General features: G+C 40.0%; 1 protein-coding gene across 4 annotated transcripts; it reads left to right on the top strand.

The window, feature by feature from the left end:
• The first annotated feature begins 1095 nt into the window (after nt 1-1095).
• LOC128634208 (NLR family CARD domain-containing protein 3) lies at nt 1096-10521 on the top strand. 4 transcript variants are annotated; one of them, XM_053684484.1, is made up of 10 exons: nt 1096-1371; nt 1531-1652; nt 2111-2227; nt 2638-2692; nt 2930-3134; nt 3419-5183; nt 7339-7512; nt 8560-8733; nt 9257-9433; nt 9563-10521. In XM_053684484.1, the coding sequence occupies exons 2-10, from the start codon at nt 1600-1602 to the stop codon at nt 9597-9599; spliced, it is 2757 nt and encodes a 918-aa protein (XP_053540459.1). In that variant the 5' UTR covers nt 1096-1371; nt 1531-1599; the 3' UTR covers nt 9600-10521. The 4 variants fall into 4 exon arrangements, with proteins under 4 accessions (XP_053540459.1, XP_053540460.1, XP_053540458.1 ...); XM_053684485.1 differs by having other exon boundaries at nt 1494-1652; XM_053684483.1 differs by having other exon boundaries at nt 1096-1652.
• The last annotated feature ends 15115 nt before the right edge of the window (nt 10522-25636 follow it).

The raw sequence follows: 25636 nt of genomic DNA, 5'->3' as shown, positions 1-25636 counted from the left end.
CTTATTGAGGAGAGGTGTTCTATGCATTACGGAAGTGATTGGAATGTCGGCATTCCCGGTATGGAAGCTCAAAGTCGGAAAAATTCCCATAGACTTGCATTGAGTTGCGAAAGAATTGGCGCTGTACACCGCCAGCTCTTAAAGAATTGTCTCCATACACGCCCGGCTCTAAAAAGTATTGGCAACCAATCTGTCCCGCTCTCAGAGGTACTGGCGCCCTATCTGGAATTCTCTCAAAAGTATTGGTGCCCTATCTGGCCGACTCTCAAAAGTATTGGCACCCCGCATGGCTGGCTCTCCAAAGTATTTCCGCCCTACACGGCCAGCTCTAAAAAGTATATCTGCACTACACGGCCGGCTCTCAGAAGTATTGGCGCCCTGTGCCTCCAGCTCTCAAAAGAATTGCCGTCCAGCTCTCAAAAGTATTGGCACCCTACGCCGTCAACTGTCAAAAGTATTGGCACCCCACTCTTCTGGCTGTCGAAAGTATTGGCACCTGATCTGAATTTTGCCATGGCAAGCAGCACACATTTTCTTCAGGAAATGTACTGGTCTAGATTATTATTATTATTATTATTATTATTATTATTATTATTATTATTATTATTATTATTATTGTTGTTGTTGTGTGTGTCTGTCTTATTATTTCTATGTTATTATTTCAGACATCAGATGTTTCTCATCTATATTAAATGTTTTCTACACATTTGATCATTTTAGAAAATGTTTGAAGGATTTTTACACGCACCCCTGCTCTCATCAGACAGAACCTCGATTGGGAAACACTGGGTTAGTTACTCGTCTGACCAATGTGTTTAACTTACTCTCCATCATCACTTTTATTCTGAGTAACATTCATTATTCACACAAAAACTACTTACACACCAATCCTCACTAATATCAGGATACTCGCTCTCATTAAGGGAAAACCAGAGAAAATACATTTCTGCAGATATTTAAGTAAACTTACTCAGTGTATGAGTTCTGCTTCTTTATCTAATGATCTGCTGAGTGTTTCTAGCTCCTGTTATTTTATTTTAGTTTATATATTTGTGTAGAGCTCTGACGGTTGTTCGTGCACAGCTGAATGAAGTCACGAGATAATAAATGAAGGTAATGAAATGATAATGTGTGTGATGTAGATTTTACCAGACTTTTAATTCTGTTCTCTGTATTTGCAGCGTTTTCAGGCTTATACTTTCAGTATTTACAGGCCTTTGCTCGATGGATCAGAAAGCTGTCTGAAAACAAACCATATCCTACCTCACTGCCCCTCCCCCTCTGCAGAATAAACGGTTAGGAAGTGAAAGTGAAAGTCAGTCTCCATTTTGTGTGGAGGGGAAAATACACCATTTCAGGAGTAAAAACACAGTGAGTATCTACATCTAAAGCTATAATATATAAACACACTGAATGTACACTAGATGCAGAAGAGTTTTGTGGGTTTGTACTGAAGTTTGAATGTACACAGGTTGTTTTATGACTTGATACAGAGACTATTTCCTGTAAGTGAACTCTGTGCTGATACAGGGTTTGATTTAACACACCGATGTTGGAGTGAAGTAAACGTGTGTCCTGCTGTAATCCGGAGAAGGAGACATGACCTCCAACATGAGTGTGTCTGGAAAACAGGACTTAAAGAGAGACGAGAGGTGAGTTACTTTTCCATTCACCAGCAATAAACACACACCGTCTCATGGAACAGATCTGTATCTCTAAACACTCACTAGTGTACAGAGGAACTAGACTTTGGTTTAAGGTGTTTAATAGCAGTGAATATATCACTGATCTGATCTAAGAACAGTTTAGAGAAATCATTCACTGAGAGAAGAGTAAAAAGGACTGTGTAATGTGGAGGAGAAGAGCAGCGTAGCTTTGAGTCAGTGAACTCTACAGGCTTTAAGACCCAGCTGAGTCAGTTATCTGTGATTGGGACTCCTGACATCAGTGTAATTCCTGAGGTATGGGGCGTGTCTCCTGTTTGAATAAGTGTGCGGACTGGAGCTGAATTAAAAAGATGGAATTATTAGTGTTTAATGATGAACACATTGTGTAACAGTGCTGAGACAGCAGAGTATTAATTATTGCTGATATTTCTGTTTAATTCTAGAATGATGAAGAGAAAGAGATCAGACTCACCAGAACCCAGCTGTGTGTCCATGAAGAGTGACTGGTCAATGGAGCAACCACTTACCTTCAGAGACGGAGCCAGTTCTCCTGATGTGAGGTCAGTACAGTGAGGTGTTTTACAGCAGTGTTCCACCTGATCAAACTCACTGGTCTCATTCTGAAGCCCTTCATGATCTTTATCAGGTGTTGAAGCAGTAAAACACTAAACTGTGCAGTGCTGCAGCTCTCGGACTGGCAGTGAGGAAAACTGCTTTAAGAGTTCAGTTCAGCCTGCAGTCCCTGAGCTGGAGGGTCTGTGGTGCTACACAACAACATTTACACCTGGGACATTAATGACTAGATCACTGTTTTATTCATAAACATGTTAGTGTCAGTGAGAAATCCTGAAATCAGTGTATTGTGTTAAGAGGATCGTGTTAAATATCTGTCTCTGTATGTATTAGTGTGTGTTGTGCAGCTTTGAATACATATAGTCTATATTACATCATGTGTTTTATTTCTTCACAGACCACAACAGAAGAAATCAAACCTCAGCAGAAATCAGTTGGACTCCATATTCAAGGTGTGTGTCTTTTTAATGTGTGTAACTTGTGTGTGAGTAGGTTGCAGGTTTTTTTTTATTTAAGATCATGACAATTTACAGGTTTATTGATGTACAGCAGCATTATGGGTAATCAGGCAGAATTTCAGCTGTAACTGCAGGAATAGAAAGAGACTTTTATTCTTTTTATAAAATAAAAGCATCTCTCAGTGTGTAACATTATAATATTTAGATGTGTTCCTGTGTGTTTCTAACCAGGAGCTGGAACACAAAGTCATCACTCTGATAAAGAATGAGCTGAAGAGGTTCAGGAAGCTCCTGAGTCCAGATTACCCAGCATGCACTGAGAGGGAGGTGGAGGATGAGGAGGATCTGCACAGTGTCAGAGACGGAGCGCTGAAGATCACACTGCACGTCCTGAAGAACATGAACCACACAGATCTCGCTAACACACTGCACAACAGTAAGAGCTCTGAGTCATGGCTTTATTCCGTCAGGTTCACTTCAGAGAGAGGAAATAGTTTTAGATAGGAACACTTTTAGTTTGAAGTTCGAGTTTAGTATCATGTACATCTGCTGCTTTTCTGTTCTGTTCGTGGTCCAGCTTGTGGTGACTCTGTACAATGGTCCTGTTCCTTCAGGAATATTTACTACATGAATCAGGAATGAACAGCAGCATTTGAATTTTACATTTAATCCTGTGTTCAGAGATTTTACATTAAAACATCTTATTACTTTGTTTATTAGAACTCGTCTCTGTGTATCAGACAGAGCTGAAATCCAGCCTGAGCGAGAAGTTTAAAAGAATTAATGAAGGAATCTCACAGCATGGAAGCTCAGCACTTCTGAATGAGATCTACACAGAGCTCTACATCACAGAGGGTTGGAGTGGAGACGTCAATAATGAACATGAGGTGAGACAGATTGAGACAGCGTCCAGGAGACCAGCAGCACAGGAGAAACCCATCAAATGTAATGATCTCTTTAAAGACAAGTCCATCAGAAGTGTGCTGACTAAAGGAGTTGCTGGAATTGGAAAAACAGTCTCTGTGCAGAAGTTCATTCTGGACTGGACTGAAGGAAAAGCAAATCAGGACATCACCTTCATGTTTCCACTTCCCTTTAGAGAGCTGAATCTGATGAAGCAGAAACATCTCAGTCTGATGGATCTTCTTCATCACTTTTTCCCTGAAATGAGAAAACTACAGTTAATAGACTCCTACAAAGTGGTGTTGATCTTTGATGGTCTGGATGAGTGTCGACTTCCTCTAAATTTCCAGAAGAATGAGAGATTGTGTGATGTGACAGAGTCAGCCTCAGTGGATGTGCTGCTGACGAACCTCATCAAGGGGAATCTGCTTCCCTCTGCTCTCCTCTGGATCACCTCTCGACCAGGAGCAGCCAATCAGATCCCTCCTGAGTGTGTAGACCAGGTAACAGAGGTACGAGGGTTCAGTGATCCTCAGAAAGAAGAGTACTTCAGGAAGAGGATCAGTGATCAGAGCCTGGCCAATAAAATCATCTCACACATGAAGTCTTCAAGAAGCCTCTACATCATGTGCCACATCCCAGTCTTCTGCTGGATCTCAGCCACTGTTCTAGAGAGAATGTTGGGTGAAGCAGAGCGTGGAGAGATCCCCAAGACTCTGACTCAAATGTTCACACACTTCCTGATCTTTCAGATCAAACACAAGGACCAAAAGTACCATCAGAAATGTGACCCTGATCCTCAGCAGACCAGAGAGAGTATCCTGGCACTGGGAAAACTGGCTTTCCAACAGCTGGAGAAAGGAAACCTGATCTTCTATGAGGAAGACCTGAGAGAGTGTGGCATTGATGTGAGAGAAGTGTCAGTGTACTCAGGAGTGTGTACCCAAATCTTCAGAGAGGAGTTTGGGCTTCACCTGGGGAAGGTGTTCAGCTTTGTACATCTGAGTGTTCAGGAGTTTCTGGCTGCTTTATACACATTTCTCTCCTTCATCAGCAGAAATGTAACAGAACAACCAACCACTGATCTGTCTGATCTTCTCAACAAGTCAGACATGTCTGATCTCCTCAGGAGTGCAGTGGACAAGGCCTTACAGAGTGAGAACGGACACCTGGACCTGTTCCTCCGCTTCCTTCTGGGTCTCTCACTGGAGTCCAATCAGACTCTCTTACGAGGCTTAATGCCCCAGACAGGAAGCAGCTCTCACAGCAAACAGGAAACAGTCGAGTACATCAAGGAGAAGATCAGGGAGAATCCATCTCCAGAGAAATCCATCAATCTGTTCCACTGTCTGAATGAACTGAATGATCATTCTCTAGTGCAGGAAGTACAGACTTACCTGAACAGAGGAGGAAACAGTCGTCTCAGTGGAACCAGACTCTCTCCTGCTCAGTGGTCAGCTCTGGTGTTTGTGTTACTGAACTCAGATCAGGAGCTGGAAGAGTTTGATTTGAGGAAATATGACCCATCAGAGGAATGTCTTCTGAAGCTGCTGCCAGTGGTCAAAGCCTCCAGAAGAGCTGTGTGAGTATTTTTATTTATAAATGTATCACTGCATGGTTTATTATTTTAATGTAACACTGAACTGCACTGTTTGGATTCATGCTGGTTAATAATTACTCTAATCATCTTTAAACAAACCTCTGGTACTGTTACAGAAGAGTTTCACTTTTTACACCAACATGTTACGTCTGCACTGAGGGCGGGGCCATGTGGACAAAACCTCCTATCACCATTTATTACCTTTTCTCTAAAACTGATGAAGAAATGATCTCTACAGAATAACTGCATGTATTCATCACTGCTTTCTGATCCTTTTGTGATCTAAACACCAGTGAAAGGCACTTTTTCTTTTCTCCTTTTATTTGAAAGTGACATTGAACAGAACTTCACAAACGAGAAGAAGAAAAACAGAACACTGTCACCATGGGAACAATATGAATACAGCATGTGACACTGGTGATATAGAGGATATAGGAAAATATCTATCAATAGACATGACTGATTATTCTATTTTCTGGTCCTATGATGTGTATCAGCATATCACACCGCCCAATCTGCACTGAGGGACACGTGAGAGTGTCGTGGAAAACAATCTTTCCAACCTAAGTTAAACACTTCAGAGACAGAGGGTTTGTAGATGCCAAAGGTCATCAAACTTTATTGAAACAACAAAGTGAGACAGTCTGCAGAAAGTCTGGATTATACACACACACACACACACACACACACACACACACACACACACACACACACACACACACATGTCTTTATATACTTTTCTGAAGCAGTAAAATTATCCCTAGGCGGGGCATTAACCTCTTCTTTCTAAAAACAAACCAGTCTCCATCGCCTTCATGAATTATTCATATCTATATGATACCTTACATTTGTGGTGCATGCGTTGTCAGTTGGATTTTCTTAAAGGTTTTATAGGGACAAGGTCATTTTTTGCAGCGCATGCGCCTTGTGTTGAATTTTCTGAAAGGTTTCATCAGGACAGGATTTTTACCCTGTCCCAGATTTCCCCCTTATACCTTAATGACCTTCTGGCTTTAGTCCCAGCCTGGTACACTTCATCCTGGAAGTCTGATCTGTTATTGTGACACTGGTATTGAAGCTGAAAGGGCTTTGATTGGAAACACAGTTCTGGTGAATGTCTAATTGCTCATTTATTGCCAGAGTAAAGCTGCTTTAGACAAAACACACGGTTCTTCTAACTCCGTTTACACAGGACATACAGAGATGCAGAAAAACACCTGATGTTCAGTAACACATAGACGTCTTCTAGCTCACTACACACTTACAATAGAACTTGATTAAAACTCTTCTGTGCTTTTTCACTTTCACACCGACCTTGTTTGGTTTGGACCGATCAGACTTTCTCTTTAGATTGGATCTGGTGTGGGATTAGTTTACAGGATGAAAGAGGATTGTCCTCGAGGACGGATTTCCAGTTAGCAAAAACATCATAATAATCCCTGTGTGCAGATCAAGGGATGCGTCCTGTTTATAACTTTAATCCCTAACAAAAATGTGGGAATATTTACCATAAACAAACAAACAAACAAACAAATACATAATGCATGTACTGTGTGAGACGGATTTCCAGTTAGCAAATTAACTCGTTAACTTACTCCACACACACACACACACACACACACACACACACACACTCACAAACACACACTCTCTCTCACACATACACTTACCAAAACACATACACAGACTTTCACACACAGAGAGCCTTTTTTTTTTTAACATCTGCTTCCCTTAAAAATGGTTTCCAGAAAAACCCTTCTGTTTTCATTTCAATAATAATAATAATAATAATAATAATAATAATACATACTCTCTCACACACACACACTCACTCACACACACACTCTCTCTCTCTCTCTCTCAGTCTTTTTTTTACATGTACTTCCCTTAAAAATGGTTTCAATTATAATAAAGTATTTATTCAAACAAAAACCCTTCTGTTTTCATTTCAATAATAATAATAATAATAATAATAATAATAATAATAATAACGCTGATGTGGTGTCCTGTCCTCTGATTTGTGTGTGTGAGAGAAACACACTCACATTTCTGTTACATGGTAAAGAGTAAGTGTATTATGGCTGTGTGTGTGTGTGTTTGAGGTCAGTGTTCTGATATATCATCATTTCTCTTCCAGGCTGTGGGGGTGTGATCTGACAGAGGAAAGCTGTAGAGTTCTGTCCTCAGTTCTCAGATCAAACTCCTCCAGACTGAGAGAACTGAACCTGAGTCACAATAACCTGCAGGATTCAGGAGTGAAGCTGCTCTCTGCTGGACTGGAGAATCCACACTGTACACTGGAGACACTGAGGTACACACACACACACACACACACACACACACACACACACACTCACACACACACACACACACACACACACACACACAAAAACACTCACTCACACACACACACACTGTACACTGTACACTGGAGATACTGAGGTACTCACATACTCACACACACACACACACTGTACACTAGAGATACTGGGGTACACACACACACACACACTCACACACACACAATGTACACTGGAGATACTGAGGTACACACACACACACACTGTACACTGGAGATACTGAGGTACACTCACACACACACAAACTCACACACTGTACACTGGAGATACTGAGGTACACACACACACACACTGTACACTGGAGAAACTGAGGTACACACACACACACACACACACACATACACTCACACACACATACACTCACACACACACACACACACACACTGTACACTGGAGATACTGAGGTACAGTCACACTCACACACACACGCACTCACACACACTGTACACTGGAGAAACTGAGGCTCACACACACACACACACACACACACACACACTCACACACGCACTCACACACACACTCACACACTGTACACTGGAGATACTGAGGTACACACACACACACACACACACACACACATACATACATACTCTCACACACACACACTCACTCACACACACTCTCTCTCTCACAAACACACAGACTTTTTTTTTTTTTTTTTACATGTACTTCCCTTAAAAATGGTTTCAATTATTATAAAGTATTTATTCAAACAAAAACCCTTCTGTTTTCATTTCAATAATAATAATAATAACAATAATAATAATAATAATAATAATAATAATAATAATAGTAGTAGTAGTAGTAGTAGTAGTAGTAATAATAATAATAATAATAATAATAATAATAATAATAATGCTGATGTGGTGTCCTGTCCTCTGATTTGTGTGTGTGAGAGAAACACACTCACATTTCTGTTACATGGTAAAGAGTAAGTGTATTATGACTGTGTGTGTGTTTGAGGTCAGTGTTCTGATATTTCATCATTTCTCTTCCAGGCTGTGGGGGTGTAATCTGACAGAGGAAAGCTGTAGAGTTCTGTCCTCAGTTCTCAGATCAAACTCCTCCAGACTGAGAGAACTGAACCTGAGTGACAATAACCTGCAGGATTCAGGAGTGAAGCTGCTCTCTGCTGGACTGGAGAATCCACACTGTACACTGGAGACACTGAGGTACACACACACACACACTCACACTCACACACACACACACACACTCACTGTACACTGGAGATACTGAGGTACACACACACTCACACACACAGAGACACACTCACACACACACACACACACTCACACAGTACACTGGAGATACTGAGGTACACACCCACACACTCACACTCACACACGCACTGTACACTGGAGATACTGAGGTACACACTCACACACACACACTGTACACTGGAGAAACTGAGGTACACACACACACACTCACACACTGTACACTGGAGATACTGAGGTACGTACGTACACACACACACTCACACACACACACACACTCACTCTCACACACACACACACACACACACACACACACACAGTTTCCCTCTGTGGTGATTGTAATTGTAGTGATGTGATGTTGTCATTGTTGTGTGTGTGAGATGAGAGTAAATGTTGTGTATATAAAGATTTTGTGTAGTTGATGTTTTCAGAGCTAAAATTGAGTGTGTTAAGTGTGAGGTTTTCTTTCTTGCAGGATGTGGAACTGTAGTATTACAGATAAAGGTTGTGCTGCTCTGGCTTCTGCTCTGAGGTCAAACTCCTCATCACACCTGAGAGAACTGGATCTGAAGGGTAATAATCCAGGAGAATCAGGAGTGAAGCTGCTCTCTGATCTACTGAAGGATCCACACTGTAACCTGGAGACACTACAGTGAGTTACTGACTTACTGTCTCTTTACTCTACTGTATCATGCTGAATAATGTGTGTGTGTGTGTGTGTGTGTGTGTGTGTTTATGTTGATGTTGTGTGTTTACACTGATGTTCTTCTCTGTCTTACAGCATTAACTATAATAAACTCACCAGGACTGGCGTATGACGGGAGTCTCACCTCAAACCTCTTCTCCAGGATGAAGCAGTCTTGGTGAAGAGTTAGAACCCGTCCCACATTTCCAGCAGTTTGGGAGCTGAATCATTAAACTTAAAGGGGCAGAGCAGAAACAAAGTCAAGAACAGGCAGAAGGTCGTACACAGGAGAAATCAACACACGTAACCAAATATCTGCTGTACAAAGCAACAGCACCGATCTGCCCCAGGGATGGAGACTGACGAGGCTTAAGTACACGTCCGGAAATGTACAGCCAACTCCTCCCAAAGCACGAGGCGGGAGCAGGCGTGTACGAGATGTGATCGTCCAATGGCAAGCAGGAACATGACGCATTGCAGTGGACTGGGCTTAAAAGAGGAGGAGACAAGACACCCATCCCTCCCCCAACATAGACACACGAATGGAACACAGTACAAACAGAAATACAACTGAGGACGTAACAATGGCCAAGTATCAAATAAAATGTAAACGTGCATTGATGAAGGTAATGTTGTTAGTATTTGTTTATAAATTACCATGGTAACACAGAGCTCCAAGGTATAAAAATATGGAGTTTGTCATCAACCAAACAGTAACCAGTTTTAATACCTAAAAAAGTTTACGTAGCAAAATTTAGCAAAGCGCTTTACAGTAAATTAAAATGTAAGATTAAACTAATGAAATGTTGTGCAGCACATGCTTATGTTAATGTTTGTTTCATTATATAATCATATAAATAAATACTCCCAAAGTCACCAGAATTGAAAGCTTTGGTGCTGTTAAACATTTAGAGATTGAGGTTGTGGTGACTCAGTAGTTCACTCAGTATATCTGGGTAAGACACAGTGAACGACTCACTGCTGGCATTCATGAAGAAGTCATAAACTCCACTGGAATAATAAATAGGATCTAATAAAACCATGAGTGGAAATTATTGGTGTAAGTTTGTTAGGATATACTTCCTCCAACCTGGAACTATATCCTCCAGTCCACGCGGTGGCGGTAACGCGCCTAACAGCTGCGTCTCCGAAGAAAAAGCTGCAGCGGGTATCTCCTGAGCAGTTGAGTTATTACACCGAACTAATCATCTCCAGATTAAATTATTTCTGACAGTTTTACAGTTAGATTTGATCCAGTTTAAACATAAAAGCTGGTTATTTTGTCTGTGTTTGTGGAATTAAAACCGTTCTGTTTTTAAACCCGAGGTAAGTTAAACGGAAGCTGTGTGGCCGAATCCCAAATTGATGTCATTTCCGGTTTAAGTGCACTACATTAGGGATGAAATAATGACGATAATAATAATTAATTTTTTGTTTAAAAATCTATTTCATGATGCAGCTCATTATTAGAGCTGCAACTAACGATTATTTTCACAATCGATTAATTGGTCGATTATTTTTTCGATTAATCTGATGGGGGCGGGGCAAACTTTCAGTGCCTTTTTTTGTTTATTTAAAATAAAATCCACAAACTGAGTGTTACAAATACAAATTCAGACTAAAACTTTACACAGATGTTTGTCCAAAACAGAAAAGAACCCAATGCATACACACACATACATACATACATATATATACATACATTATTTATATATATATATATATATATATATATATATATATATATATATATATATATATATATATAAATAAATAAATTTAGGACTGTAGTTTAATTCGGTGCTTTTTGTGCATCCATAAAAATATAATGCATAAGTACTTATATAATATAAATGTAGACTAACTAAATAAGATAAATATGTATAAACATTTATAAATAGTTATAGATAGCATTATTATTTTTTATGGATGCACAAAAAGCACAGAATTAAACTCCAGTCCTAAATGGATAATAAAATCTCACTTTCACTGCACCTTGTGGTTTCTGTATCTCGGTGTCTTTAGACATGATTTTACTTTTGATCATAATGTTTGAATTAGACATTACAGATCTTACTCGCGCTACACTCTGTATCAGCGCGTCTACACCGCGCGTGACCAGCAACGTGTCCTCGTTACTAACACTTTATTTTCAGTGCTTTTTGAACTGTCTCTCAGCCCTAAATAGTTCCGCGGTGTTTGTGTGGAATTGGGATGAACGTCTAGTTAAAGGGTTGATGTCTCGCTGGCGCAGTGATTTGTTCTTTAGGAGTGTTTTTCTCTTGAACAGCTCTCTTTGTGGAGACTTGAGGTAGTTCTGTAGTCACAGGTGCACAAATCAGTCACACAGCTCAAGCTCCACCTGCGCCTCTCGCAGGGAAACGGTTTCTGTGCACTGGCTCCGTCCCAAATCACCTTGTATGGAATCTCTATCTCTAGTGCACTAGGTGCGGTAGAGACTCCATTCGTTCAGACCGTGTGTAGTGTACCTAGATACGCAGTCGTGCAGGATTTGGGCACAGGCCACGCTAATGAAACATCATCCTTTTCAAGTCAAGTTGCTATTGTTAACATTTCACTAAAACCTGTATGGAAACGTTGCTGTTCAGTTGTTCTATAAGCGCAATTTCAACCAAAATACAGTGGAGTGTAAAAGTTTGTACCCCCTTTTGGTTTCTTTTGGACGGAAGGGTGTTAAATGTCCTAAACACTACAAAATTTGACTGTAAGTAGAAGTTAATTTTATTATCAGATTCAGATATCCATGTTAATATTTTTAATACTGATTAGTGTTAAATGACGTGAAAGAGTCAACACATGGAATGGTCATGGCAGGACCATGGCACCAAACGTCTCCAAATGACCCAAAACCTCTTTAAAAAAAAAAAAAAAAAAACCCTCTCTAAATGGCACAAAGCCGTTAAAAATAGCAGACTTCTAAAAATAGCAAACATTTATTTTTATTTATTTATTTTTTGTTAAAGGCACAAAACAGCCTCTCCAAATGGCACCAAACATCTCCGTTTGATTTTCTCAGCCTCTGAGTGGTCAATCATGTCGAGTTTGGGCTTGTTTGAAAGCTAGAAGCATCTACAATTGGTCCAAGTGGGTGTCAATCAAGTTAGACTGCCAATTATAATTTAGGAGGCGGGTTGTTCAGCATAGCCCAAGCAGATTAGGTTTTTTTTTAGAATGTGTCTCAGTTCAGTTTATGGCTAATTACTAAATTCCAGAGGAGTGGGATATCAAAACACTTAATGCGTTTTGAAGAGGACATTTGTGACTAAATATGGAACTTTGCGTTTGTTTTCGTCAATAAAGCTGATGGACTTTATACCGATGGAAATGTGCATGATTTATAAAACCACGAGTGACCTCGATTTTCGTCTATGTAGGAAATGTAAGGTAGTAAACGTTTACACAAGACCGATCTTGGGTTTAAATGTTATAATTTTATTGTGGCAGTTGTATACAGTGTTTTACTATCAAAAAAAGCTTTACTCCTGCTCTCCGATTTATCTCTTGTCTCAATGTTGGAGAGGTGTGAATGGAGAGGTGTGAATTGTTTGCCCAGCAGGGAGCTCAAACCCCGCCCCTTTCCCATCCCCCTGCTCACTAGCAGTTAAACACACAGTCATGAAACTGCACACACGGAAAGCCACCAGTGTCTTGACTAATCTTATACCAGAACTGCGGTGATACAATAATTCATTTATTTATACTAATTGAAAATGTCCGATAAGTAGTTTTCCATTCCGCCGGGGGAATGATCCCTTATGCCGGGGCGAAAGGGGTTAAAAACTTGTTTATTATACAGATTATTAAATAAGTTTTCATTTAAAACACATTTGATCGTAGAGGAAAAGGTAATTTCTCTAACTCGGTGCAGTTCGTTGGTTGAAATGAATTTAAAGTTGTCATAACTCAAAATGATTGATGTTTTGCAAACTGTTGAATTAATGTTTTGTTGAGCCTGAACATTTATTTTAGAGAGTACTGACAACCTTCACAGCCGTATTAGACCTGTAGTCCAGCAGTGTAGTGAGTGTGATCTGTTTGGAATGGTTTGAGTTTTGGATAGATCAAGCTAAATAAAACACTTAATACACATGGGTAATAATGTCTGTTTTTATATTATTTAAGGTTTTATGCGAAACATAATCCAAAATGATGTACAATTAAAGGTTAGTATAATTAGCCTACACTGAACAAGTTAAGTGATATATGTGCACACATACTAATCATGGGTCCAAATATTGCTAAATTTAGCTGAATTATAAAAGCCATTAATCGTACTGAGTCGTTTGGGAGTTTATTGCTGAGCCAAATGAACTGACTCACTGAAAAGAGCTGGAATAACCATCACTAATTTGTGTATCTTTGATTCCTGTATGTGTCTATAAATCTTTACGGGCCCTGATGTTGCCATGCCAACTGGTCACTCACGTCACGATTGCAATGAACTCGAAGCAAAAAATAAATAAACAAATACATAATGTAACTGCTGTTTTACTAAGTCGAGCAGTGTAAGTTCTTTTGGCGTAAGGTATTTGTGTTGCACAATGATGAATAATTTGCTGTATATTCCTCTTTAAACATTGCCTATGTCCAGTGATGAATAATTAGTAAGATTTGATGGTAATATTAGTCTACACTTATTTTCAAACTTTTTGTAACACATTTTCTGTCTATTCCAGATGTGTTGAGTCCTTCACATTAGAATAAGATGAATAGTTAATGTTGAATTAGGATTTGCATGGATTACATGTGTCTGGATCGGACAGTGTTGCATGTTACGTGGTGGTTTTTTTTGCTGTTGATGTGACCTGTTGTTGTGCTGATGTGGGTCTCACTGCAGTGACATGTTTGTTAGTTTAGTTCAGTTACAGTCTCTTTGCAGCAGTGTAGTTTGAGTGACTTGTTTCTTTACTGAACCGTAGACTGTTGAATAGAATAAAGTAATGTGTGAATATACAAATATATAGGTCACAAACACGAGGAATGGAGCGTATACTGCACAATCTGTAGTGCATTGAAAGTCTTTATACTGTAGCTGTAATTGTGCTGTGAATTTAATGCAGGTGTGTGATCTGGGATTTGCAGTACATGGCAGAGATGTTTGTGGGCCGCAGTGCAGGATGGGAAATGTAGTTCGTGACATGAGTAGACTTAACACCAACTTAATAGGATCAAATACAGTTTAAATGAAATGGATACATTTATAATGGAACTTTTTTACGCCTTTCACAAATGGCGCTCAGCGAAGGAAATGATTTTGTGTTAAATTGAAATGAAGCTCATAGATAAATTTTGTTAGACTAGTTAAATACACATACGCATTACTCCTGATTAGAGAGATTTACAGAAAGTGAAGATAGTTTAAATGTCATGTATGAAGGGTCTGAGTGATATTTTGAGTGTGGTACAGTTGTAAGTTAATAAGGGACAAAGGGGTGCATGCACGTCTACCCTTTAAACTAAACACTATTGTTGTACACAGTAAAAACAAATTCAATAGAATGTTTTGAATAAAAATTAGTGGGATAAAAGAGACTAGAGAACTGTAAATACATGTCTAGATCTCAACCTCATTTACTCTATTTTAGTTCTGTATTATTGGGATTATCACTCGTTAGCACAGATGGGATATTAACATGTTAGATTAATGTACATCACAAATAGTCCTAGACTAAAGGATTTAGTTTTTTTCATTCACCAGAAGGATATTAAGAGAGGAATTCAGGAAGGGAGAAGAATGAATCTTTGTTGTATTTTGTTGTATTTTTGCAGACAACAGACTAGAACTCTTTGACAGATTAACTAAACATGAGAGTAGAAGACCCCTTTATGAGAGGAATTATTCCTTTGATTAGAGAATTAGAGATTACTTCAATCATTTTTAAATGATTTGATAGACCAACATTATTTAATCTCTGCAGCAATATTTCATGATCCACTGTGTCAAGCCTTTGATAAATCGATAAAAAGGGGAGTGCAGTAATCACCTTTATCTAGAGATTACGCAATATTGTTTAAGACTTTCAAAACCTCTCTTGTGGGGATATGTTTCTTATGAAACTTTAATTACTAGAAAATATTTTTTTGCAATCTGATAACATGTCAACGGTTCACTGATAAGGATTTCTAAAAATTTTGATAGGACACAAAGCTTTGGAATTGGACTGTAATGATCTAATATAGTGGAATTTCCCTCTTTTAATAAAGGAACAACAAAAGCCGATTCACAAATTTCTGGTATAACACCAGTGTCTAGTGAAAGATTAAAAAGATAAGTTAAAGGAGATGAAATAATATCAGCTGCTAATTTCAGGAATACAGATTCCACACAATCAGGGCCTTGTGATTTGTTTATATCGAGCAATTTGAGTGCTCTATTAACATCAGAACTCTTAATGTGTTAAAAACTGAACTCCTCATCTTGAATGGCTTTCTGCATTATTAAAATCAGTGTCCAGTAAATCAAATGATAATTATTCACCTTTTTTACTAGGCCTTGATCTGATGCATAAATTTCCAGTTTCCAAATCGGACAGTGATGGTGGCATCCCTCATCCTGAACTCGCTAACATACCTGGCACATTATGGGCTACATAAGGTTGAAGCACGAGAAGTAACATGTACACTGTATTAAGCTAAAGTGAAGTATAGTCATCTTGTGTCCTGTAAACAATATCTTCAATCCTCAGAAAAGGATGAAGGGACATGCCCAGTTATTCTAGCATTATTACAGCAAGCTGTGATAACAAATGCGATAAGTTCTGCAATACAACACACCCAGTAACCAATGTTTAAGGCTGGAAGAGGATGGCATTTTACACAAAATTTGCAAAATCAACGAACTAGTAATCCCAGTAACTGCATTAGTGCCCGATGTCCCTACTGTAACCTCTTCCATTCCACATGATAATTATCATTTTTCTGTTGTTGTCCTGTGTTCAGCTCTTTTTACAGTGGGCCTGCACATGAGAGTTCTCAAGGCCGTTACTCCCCTTAACATTCCAAGATCAGTAGTACACCAAGGTGCGTCTCCCTCAGGGGCTGCGGACTCCCTGCGGTGTACTCCTCTGTGGTCAGAGACTCCGCACGCTCCCAAGGCCGACAGGACATGAGTGGGGTCATCCATCCATAGAACAATGTTTGATCAGGTTCTATTCTGAGTGTATTTGAATTGAATGAACTCTGTGTTTCAGTGCACAACAATTGTTCTTCTGTATTAGCTGTCTCCTGTCTCCACAGCAATAAAAATTGGCAGTAGATATTCGCATGCGTGAGTAAATAACTCTGAGGCAGATACAAATTAGGGAGTTAGGAGAGAGCCTCAGGAAAGGAGGTAGATATCAGTGGGGATAACCGATAGAGACAGACAGATGCTCATTGAGGCCTAAGAAGGGAGTCAAGGTCAAGACACAAGGATGTGTGAAACCTTTTTTGCAAAAGAAACCTTGTCCTCATGAAACCTTTTCAATAAAAACTACTAACTGCGCATGTTCCACAAATTTAAGATAGCTCATAGACATGAATATTTAATTTTGGCAAAAGAAGATTGGTCTATTTTCAACGAGGAAAGGCAAAACCCCACCTACGGAGACTATGCTGTGGAGATAGGTATATAAAGACATGTTTGTGTATGCATAATTCAGACACTCTGCAGACTGTCACACTTTATTGATTTTCAATAAAAGTTATTTACTTTTTGACATCTACTAAACTTTGTCTCTGAAGTTTTTGACCTAGGCTAAAAGGTTGTCAAATTTTAGAACCCGTTGTGGCCTGTGAGTGTCGTGAATAAAATCAGAGGGGCCGGGCCAGGAACAGACGGATGGAGTGTTTGTGTGAACTAATATAAATGACATGTAAAAGCCATTACATGAAAGGATTTGGCCTTTAACAGGTAGCAAAGCATGAATATGCAAGGCTCATTGTACCAATTGTTTTCCAAATGCATTAATTTGAGAACACAGTAGAGAAACGCGCGTCCAGTTTCAGAGGGAACAGTGTTGTTGATCTCCCTTTTTTTGCCAGTGCATCAAACTCTGGAGTTAGTTTTGTTGTGGCAATTCTCAGGATAGATCCGAGGTGTTGGTCAGTTAACCTGGATCTGTGAGAGGCTTTGTTGATGTTCATGACGCTGAATGTCTGCTCACATACGTAGGTCGAGCCAAACCATGTCAGCATCTTCTGTGCCGTCCTTTATTAAGTGAAGCATAAAAGTCATTCAGTTTAAGAGAGCTGAACTTCTCCTTTAAGACGGAGTCAGACTGAAGATCGATCAGTTCCAATTGCAGCTCCTGTGGTGCTGTTTCAGGGTCTTGTGACAGGGGACAGGACACCAGCTGAACCGACGGCAGAATTCTCTGTGCAGGTCGCCCAGTGATCTGTATTTCTTCACGTTTCGGGTCGCCTCTTTCTGCATGGCTAGTGTGGGGGAATGAGAGAGAGATTTGTTTGAAATTTGACTGGAGAATAAAGTCAGCTTGGATTTGAAGGCTCTAACATTTGTGTACATGTCGTGCACAAACTGATCTTTCCCCTGTAGCTTGACGTTCAGCCCGTTCGTGTGTGAAAATATGTCCACAGCAAACGCAAAGTCACAAAGCCAGTTGTTGTCGCTTAGCTCAGGAAATTCGTCGGATTTCCCCATTAACTCCAAAAATGCGATAATTTCCTCTTTGAGCTCCCACACTCGTTGAAACACTTTGCCCAAACTTAACCAGCGGACCCGAGAGTGGTAGAGGAGTCCTGGTGATCTGCATCAGTTTCCTCCAGGAACGTAAGAAACTGACAATGCTGAAGGAAATGCAGTGAAGGAAAATAACATCCTGCTCAGGGTTTTCCTCCTTCACTTTGTCCTGGATTCTTTTCAACACCCCAACGTTTTTTCCAGTTAAATATGGCGATCCATCCGTGGTGACATTGGCAAGTTTACTCCAAGGTATCTTCATTCTCTCGCTGACAGCAGACACCTGGTTATACAAGTCCTCTCCCCGCCTTTTTCCTTTCAGGGACTCCATGGTCAAAAACTCCTCCGTTATCTCAAAACTGTCGTTAATCCCTCGGATAAAATTAGGAGCTGAGCAGTGTCTTATGTCGTTACTTTCATCCAGTGCTAGTGAATATAACTTAAAGGACTCCGCCTTTTTGTTTAATTCGCTGGCGATATCTTCGTCAATTAGTTCCACATGGCGAGTCACAGTCCTGTGTGATGAACTGATTTTTTCAAAATTGCCTTTGCTCTCCGGACACAGGAGAACTGCTCTCTCTACCATGCATTCTTTCAAAAACTCTCCTTCGGAGAAAGGCTTGCTAGCCTTTGCTAATTTGAATGCCAGCAAAAAACTTGCCTTGGTACTTGACTCTTGAATCGCAGTTTGTCTGAATTTTTTTGCTGAGTCTGTAAATTATCCGTCAACCTCTGACCGTAGCCACCCGTTCTTGCGTTGACTGCTTGCTAGCGTAGTTGGCATGCTCCGTGGCAAAGTGACGGCTGATGTTGTATTCTGTGAAAACCGCAACAGTTTCTTGGCATATCAGGCATACAACCGTTGATCGGACTTCAGTGAAAAAATATTTTGTTGTCCACTCCTTATTAAACACTCGGCACTCACTGTCCACTTTTCTTTTCTTTGGTCCACTCATTTTTACAGAAGGGCTCAAAGGGCAAAGCGAAAAAGTGAAGTAGAGAGTAATACACCACACTGAGGTTTAATAATATAATTTGGACAAGTTCGGATTAAAGCCGGATTAAAAAGCCCAACGGGCCGTATACGGCCCTCAGGCCGTAGTTTTCCCATGCCTGGTCTAAACATACATGCATCGACAGCTCCGTGTCAATAACACGATTTCCTACCACAAAAACGTGAGCGACTGCAAGCAAATAAGCAACCTACTTATACTGCAAGCAAATATGACTCCTTTGATCTACAGCTACTGTGCAGCTAGAAAGTTTAGCGTTTATAGTTTTCTGTATTTCTCCAATACATTTAACCTGAAACCTGATCAGATCTTTATCTAAGTCCTTAAATTAGGTAAAAGAGAACCCGGTTAACAACAGATGCAAAAAAAACAGTAGTTTTTACAGTTATTTATTAAGCAAAAATGATCCGGCATTAAATATCTTTGTAGGAAAAGGTATGTGAAGTCTAGGATTACGAGTTCATTTAAATGGGGCTGATTGAAGTCAGACGTTTCAATCAAGGGAATGGCAATTAGGCCCGCCCATGTTTCAAGAACATTAACTTGGGTCTTCACCATCAAAGTCTGGTCTTCACCACACAGGTTTATGGAAGTGTGCCCTGCCTCGATCAAAGGACATTCCTGAGGACCTCAGCAAAAGAGAGTTGTCAATGCTCACCGGCTTGGAAAGGGTTACAGAGCCATTTCTAAAGAGTTTGGCTTCCACCAATCCACTGTGAGGTAATGACATACAGATGGAGGAAATTTAGCACCACTTTTACTCTCCCAAGGAGTGGGCATCCAGCAAAAAAGATCACTCCAAGGGTGTGGTGAATAATATCACAGTAAGTCATAAAGAACCCCAGGGTAACATCTGCGAACCTACAGGCCACTACTTTCCATAAAAGAACACTGCTGCCTGTCTGAAGTTTGCTCAAATCCATGTGGATATGCCAGGAGCCTATTGGAAGAATGTTCTGTGGACAGATGTGTCCAGAATAGAACTTCTTACTTTAATTGAAAATCATTGTTTGATGCAAACTGAAAATAGCATCCCAACATAAGAACTTCATCCCAACCGTGAAGCATGGGGGTGGCAGCATTATGGTTTGGGGCTGCTTTGGGTCCGAACCAGCTTGCCATTATTGATGGACCTATGAATCCTAGATTGTACCAGGAGAATGTCAGGGTATCTGTCTGTGAACTCAAGCTTAACTGTAAGTGGGCCTTGCAGCAGAGACAACGACCTTAAGCACACAAGTACGTCTACAGAGAAATGGTTAAAGCAGAAGAAATTTAACATTTTGGAACGGCCAAGTCAGACTTTAACCCAATAAAAATGTTGTGGAAGGACCTAAAAAGAGCAGTTCATGCAAAGAAGCCTGCCAGCATCATTGAGTTGAAGCAGGAGGAGTGAGCCAAAATTCCTCAAACCAATTGTGCAGAATTGATTGAGTCATCGGAAATGTTTGCTTCAAGTTATTGCTGCTCGAACGTCTCACACCAGTTACTGAAATCAAAAGTTTACGTACTTTTTTCAGCAAAGGTGTTTAATGTTGGGTAATTGTGCTCAGTGAATAAATGTGAAAACTATAATGCATTTGTTTAATTGGGTTCTCTTTATCTAGTTTTAGGGTTTGGATGGAAGTTCTGTTCACATTTCAGGTCAAATGAATTTAATTTTATATTTGTTTGTATTCTTTTTTGATTTTGGCTATAAAATCATCATATTTTTATCTTTCATATATTTTCTGGATTGTTCTGGTAAAGTCTTGAAATTGCTGCTCCTGAAATCAAAACTGATGTTTCGAGATGTTTTTGTATCTGTTATGGCCTCCAATACCATAGTTTTAAAAAAAATTATTTAAAAAGTCACTTCTGGGGAAAAATGCCACAATTTTAATGCATCAACATGCACTAGACTTGTGTTCGTCCAATTAAATGCTGTCCTAGTAATATTATCTACATGAGCATCAGATGATAGGCTGGAGTCAATAATCACTCCAAGGTCTTTAACTGCTGCACATGATGAAACAGAAAGACCATCCAGAGCAACCATGTGATCAGAAAGATTACTTCTAGCTACACGTGGGCCTAATAAAAGTATTTCTGTTTTATCAGAATTAAGTAGAAGGAAGTTAATTAACATCCAATGTCTAATGTCCTTTACACAATCCTCAACTTTACTAAGCTTCTGTCTGTCCTCTGGCTTCGCTGAAACATACAACTGTGTATCATCAGCATAACAGTGGAAGCTAATCCCATGTTTACGAATAATTTGACCTAGGGGTAGCATATATAAAGTAAAGAGCAGTGGGCCTAAAACAGAACCCTGTGGAACTCCAAAAGTAACCTCAGTACGCACAGAGAAATCACCATTTACATCTACGAACTGATAACGATCGGTCAGATAAGACCTGAGCCAGGAGAGGACTGTTCCCTTAATACCAACAACATTTTCTAATCTATCAAGTAGAATAGTGTGATCTATAGTATCAAAAGCTGCACTAAGGCCGAGTAACACAAGCAGCGAGACACAACCCTGATCGTAAGTCAGTAGAAGGTAATTTACTACTTTAACTAACGCTGTCTCTGTGCTATGATGAGGTCTAAATCCTGACTGATACATTTCATGAATGTTATTCCTATCTAAGTACGAGCATAACTGCTTTGCTACAACCTTTTCTAAAATCTTAGAGATGAAGGGGAGATTTGATATTGGTCTATAGTTGGACAATTGAGACAGGTCAAGATCAGGTTTTTTAATCAAGGGTTTAATAACTGCTAATTTAAGTGATTTAGGTACATAGCCAGTGCTAAGGGAAGAATTGATTATATTTAGAAGTGGTTCAATTACTCCTGGACAAATCTGTTTAAACAAACATGTAGGTACGGGATCTAGTATGCAAGTTGATGAATTGGCTGAAGAGATTAATGTAGCTAGTTCGGTCTCTCTAAGCGGAGCAAAACACTCTAAACATTGATCTGATATTGCTACATTGTCATGTAATGGGTTTGTTACAGTACTGTCCGGTTTTAATTTAATGGCCTGTATTTCACGTCTAATATTTTCAGCCTTATCAATGAAAAATTTCATGAAATCTTCACTGCTATGTAATGATTGAGTGTTTCTCTCTGTAGTGGTTTTATTCCTAGTTAATTTTGCTACTGTGTTGAAAAGGAATCTAGAATTGTTTTTGTTGTCTCCTATTAAGGTGGAGAAATAGATTTTTCTAGCATCGCCAAGAGATTTCCTATATTTCAGGAGGCTCTCCTTCCATGCTGTTTGAAATATCACCAGTTTGGTTTGACGCCATTTACGTTCTAATTGTCGAGATGTCTGTTTTAAGGTTCGCGTTTGATCGTTATACCAGGGTGCTAGCTTTTTCTCTCTAATTATTTTTCTTTTGAGTGGAGCCACTCTATCTAGCGTGTAGTGGAGTGTTGACTCCGAGCTTTCAGTCGCCTGATCGAGTTCTGTGTGATCTGACGGTGATCCAAATCTAACTGATGTTTCTGCGAGGTTGTTTATGAAGCTCGGTGCAGTAGCTGATGTGTAGGTACGTTTTATGTGGTAGCGAGACGAGGTGGAAATATTATGATCAATACGTATTATGAACGAGATAAGATAATGGTCTGAGACAATTTCAGACTGCGGAAAAATGATATTTTCTATACTTAGTCCGTATGTTAGTATGAGGTCAAGAGTGTGACCACCATTATGAGTAGGCCCGATAACGTTCTGATTAATCCCTACTGCATCTAAGATGGACACAACCGCTAATCTTAGAGGGTCTTCCAGGTTATCAAAATGAATATTAAAGTCTCCGACGATTAATGCTTTATCTACAGACACAACCAGGTTTGAGACAAAGTCTGCAAATTCACTAAGAAATTCAGTATATGGCCCTGTAATTAATAATGTAAATAATAATAATTAGAGGAATTGACTTATTTTTTGTGGCTACATAACTTATACTGGTATAAAGAATTTCAAAAGAATTAAATTTATGCTTAGGTTTTTGTGTGACGACTAGATTTTTACTATGGATGAGACCAACACCTCCTCCTCTACCAGTTGAACGAGGCTGATGTACATAACTGTATCCAGGAGGACTGGCTTCATTTAATGCTATGTACTCGTTTGGTTTAATCCAAGTTTCTGTTAAACACATTAAATTACATTCCTGATCAGTAATGATGTCGTTAACAATAAGAGCCTTAGACGCAAGAGATCTAATGTTTAATAGTCCTAGCCTCAGATCAAAAGTGCTGGCTGTGCATTCAATATGATTTAATTTTATGTTAATTAGGTTACGAAGATAGACTTTCCGAGATTTTCTATATATTTGTATAGCTCGGGGAACAGACACAGTCTCTATAGTATGTATTACCTTTGCCGGATTTTTAGTTGAACATTGATTATACTGAATGTTGTTATTATTGGAAGACGTACTTACGGTAGGCAGTCACTTGGAGTGTAGCGCCTTGGAAATGTTGTCTGAAAGCAGTTCCGCTCCAAGGCTGCCGGGGTGCAGACAATCAGGACGAAACAACCTAGGACGCTCCCAGAACAGATTCCAGTTATTGACAAACACCAGATTCTGCTCATTACACCAAGAGACTAACCAATCATTTAATGCTAGAAGTCTACTGAACTTTTCTGCTGTATGTGGGAAGAGGTCCAGAGACGATGATCTTCGCGGTGGGTGATCTGCCTCGTACCGTCTCGATCAGGCTGGAGAAGTCCCTCTTCAGAACCTCCGTCTGCCGCAGCCTGGTGTCGTTCGTCCCCGTGTGCAGCACAACCGCTCCAATGCGCTCGTCCCTCTTCAGGATCCCGGATACCTGCGCAGCGACATCAAGGACACAAGCACCAGAAAAACAGTGTGTGCGCACCTTACCTTTAGATGAGGCTACTCGGACGTTCCGCACAATGGAGTCCCCGACGATCACAGCGTTGGGTCTGGTCTGACGGAGAGGGGCGAAGCGGTTCCTGGTTGGAATCTTGAACACCGGAGGTGGAGAGGGGCCAGCCCGCGCCTTCCGCCACTGGTTCAGCCAAGGCCCGAGGTGTGTTGGCACCGGCGTGACTGAGACCACGGCTGGGAAAGTCCTAGGTGCACGGTCCCTGCACAGAGAAACACACGGCGTAGAGGGGCTGGGAGTGGAAATACCACGCTGTGTGCTTACCTTGGATATGTGGGCCGAGGCACAAGATGTTTCCAGCGCAGTTTGTCGCTCCAGCAGCTGGGCCTGCTTATCGAGTAGGCCGCGGATCTGCTTCTCCACATCCTCCAGTTCCAGCCGCACCATGTGAAGCTCGAGCGAGTCCTCATCTGCACTCAAAACCGGAGAGACAGCAGACATATTTGTTTTTTTTAAAACAGAACAGCGGTAAGTGAGAAATGTGAAACGTAAACAAGGCTAGCGGTAGGTGATGCTAGCGGGCTTTGGGCTACAAGCTAGTCGCGGATGTTTGTAAAAAAAACAAACAAACAAACAAAAAAAACGTGCTTGCAGTTGATGAGACACTTGGATTTCATACGTTGATCTATAATACAGTCACAGGTTTGGATTTAAAAATGCATTTTATTTAATTTCTGTGTGCGAGTTATTTAATGACCTCATGCTGTGGTTAATGGGAGGAAAATCTCTTCTCTTTTATCTCTGGGGTGTGTGTACCGGAGAAACACACAGTTCACCAGCTCCCTCTGCTGGACATGTGTTGCATTACCTCTCTCTTTCTCGCGCACACAGTCCGTATATACTGAATTTGCCATGTGACAGGTGTTCCTGGTTCAGTATGGGTGGAGCTTATGTAAATTTTTTTCAACTTAATCATGTGACATCCGTTAGCTTTTCTTTCCACTATTTAATGCTGTATAGCGACTGCTGGGAGGTAACGTTAATGTTCGCTATGTTAACTAGTGCTGTGGGTAGGTGACGGGCTAGCACAGCTGATATTACTAAACTATTATACTGTTTAATTATAGGCAGCCTTTTATGCCCACAAATACTAAAGAAATAAAAACAGAAGCTAGTGGTAATGTACAGTTCAGATTATACTTAAGCTCCGCCCTCACTGACTCAGACACGCCTGTCAATTGGCACAAAAAGCTTGCTATTTTAAAAAAAAAAAACAAAACGTAAAATTATTCTAATTTTACTAACTATTTTACAAAATATCAAAATGTGTCCTTTTATGTGTGTGTGCTTCACAATGTGGCCTTATTGGTATCTTCTGTACTCTATGAACTACTGATCTGAACTGTTAAATAAGAGGTGTAATTTTAATCAAATTATAGTGATATGAAAATGTAAACTGTAAATAAAGTCTCTTTTTATCATGAATGTGTGTGTCCACTTGATCCCTTGGCATGAGCGGGGATATTTATCTAGAGTATCAGTTACTGTACGAAGTCTGTAGTAACAGCATTTCTCTGAAGATGATTTAATGGAGCTTGTGTTTAGAGT

The sequence above is a fragment of the Ictalurus punctatus genome, chromosome 12 (genome assembly GCF_001660625.3).
Source record: "Ictalurus punctatus breed USDA103 chromosome 12, Coco_2.0, whole genome shotgun sequence".
Lineage (NCBI taxonomy): Eukaryota > Metazoa > Chordata > Actinopteri > Siluriformes > Ictaluridae > Ictalurus > Ictalurus punctatus.
Note: the sequence above shows the minus strand (reverse complement) of the source record. Positions and strands in the feature narration are given on the sequence as shown.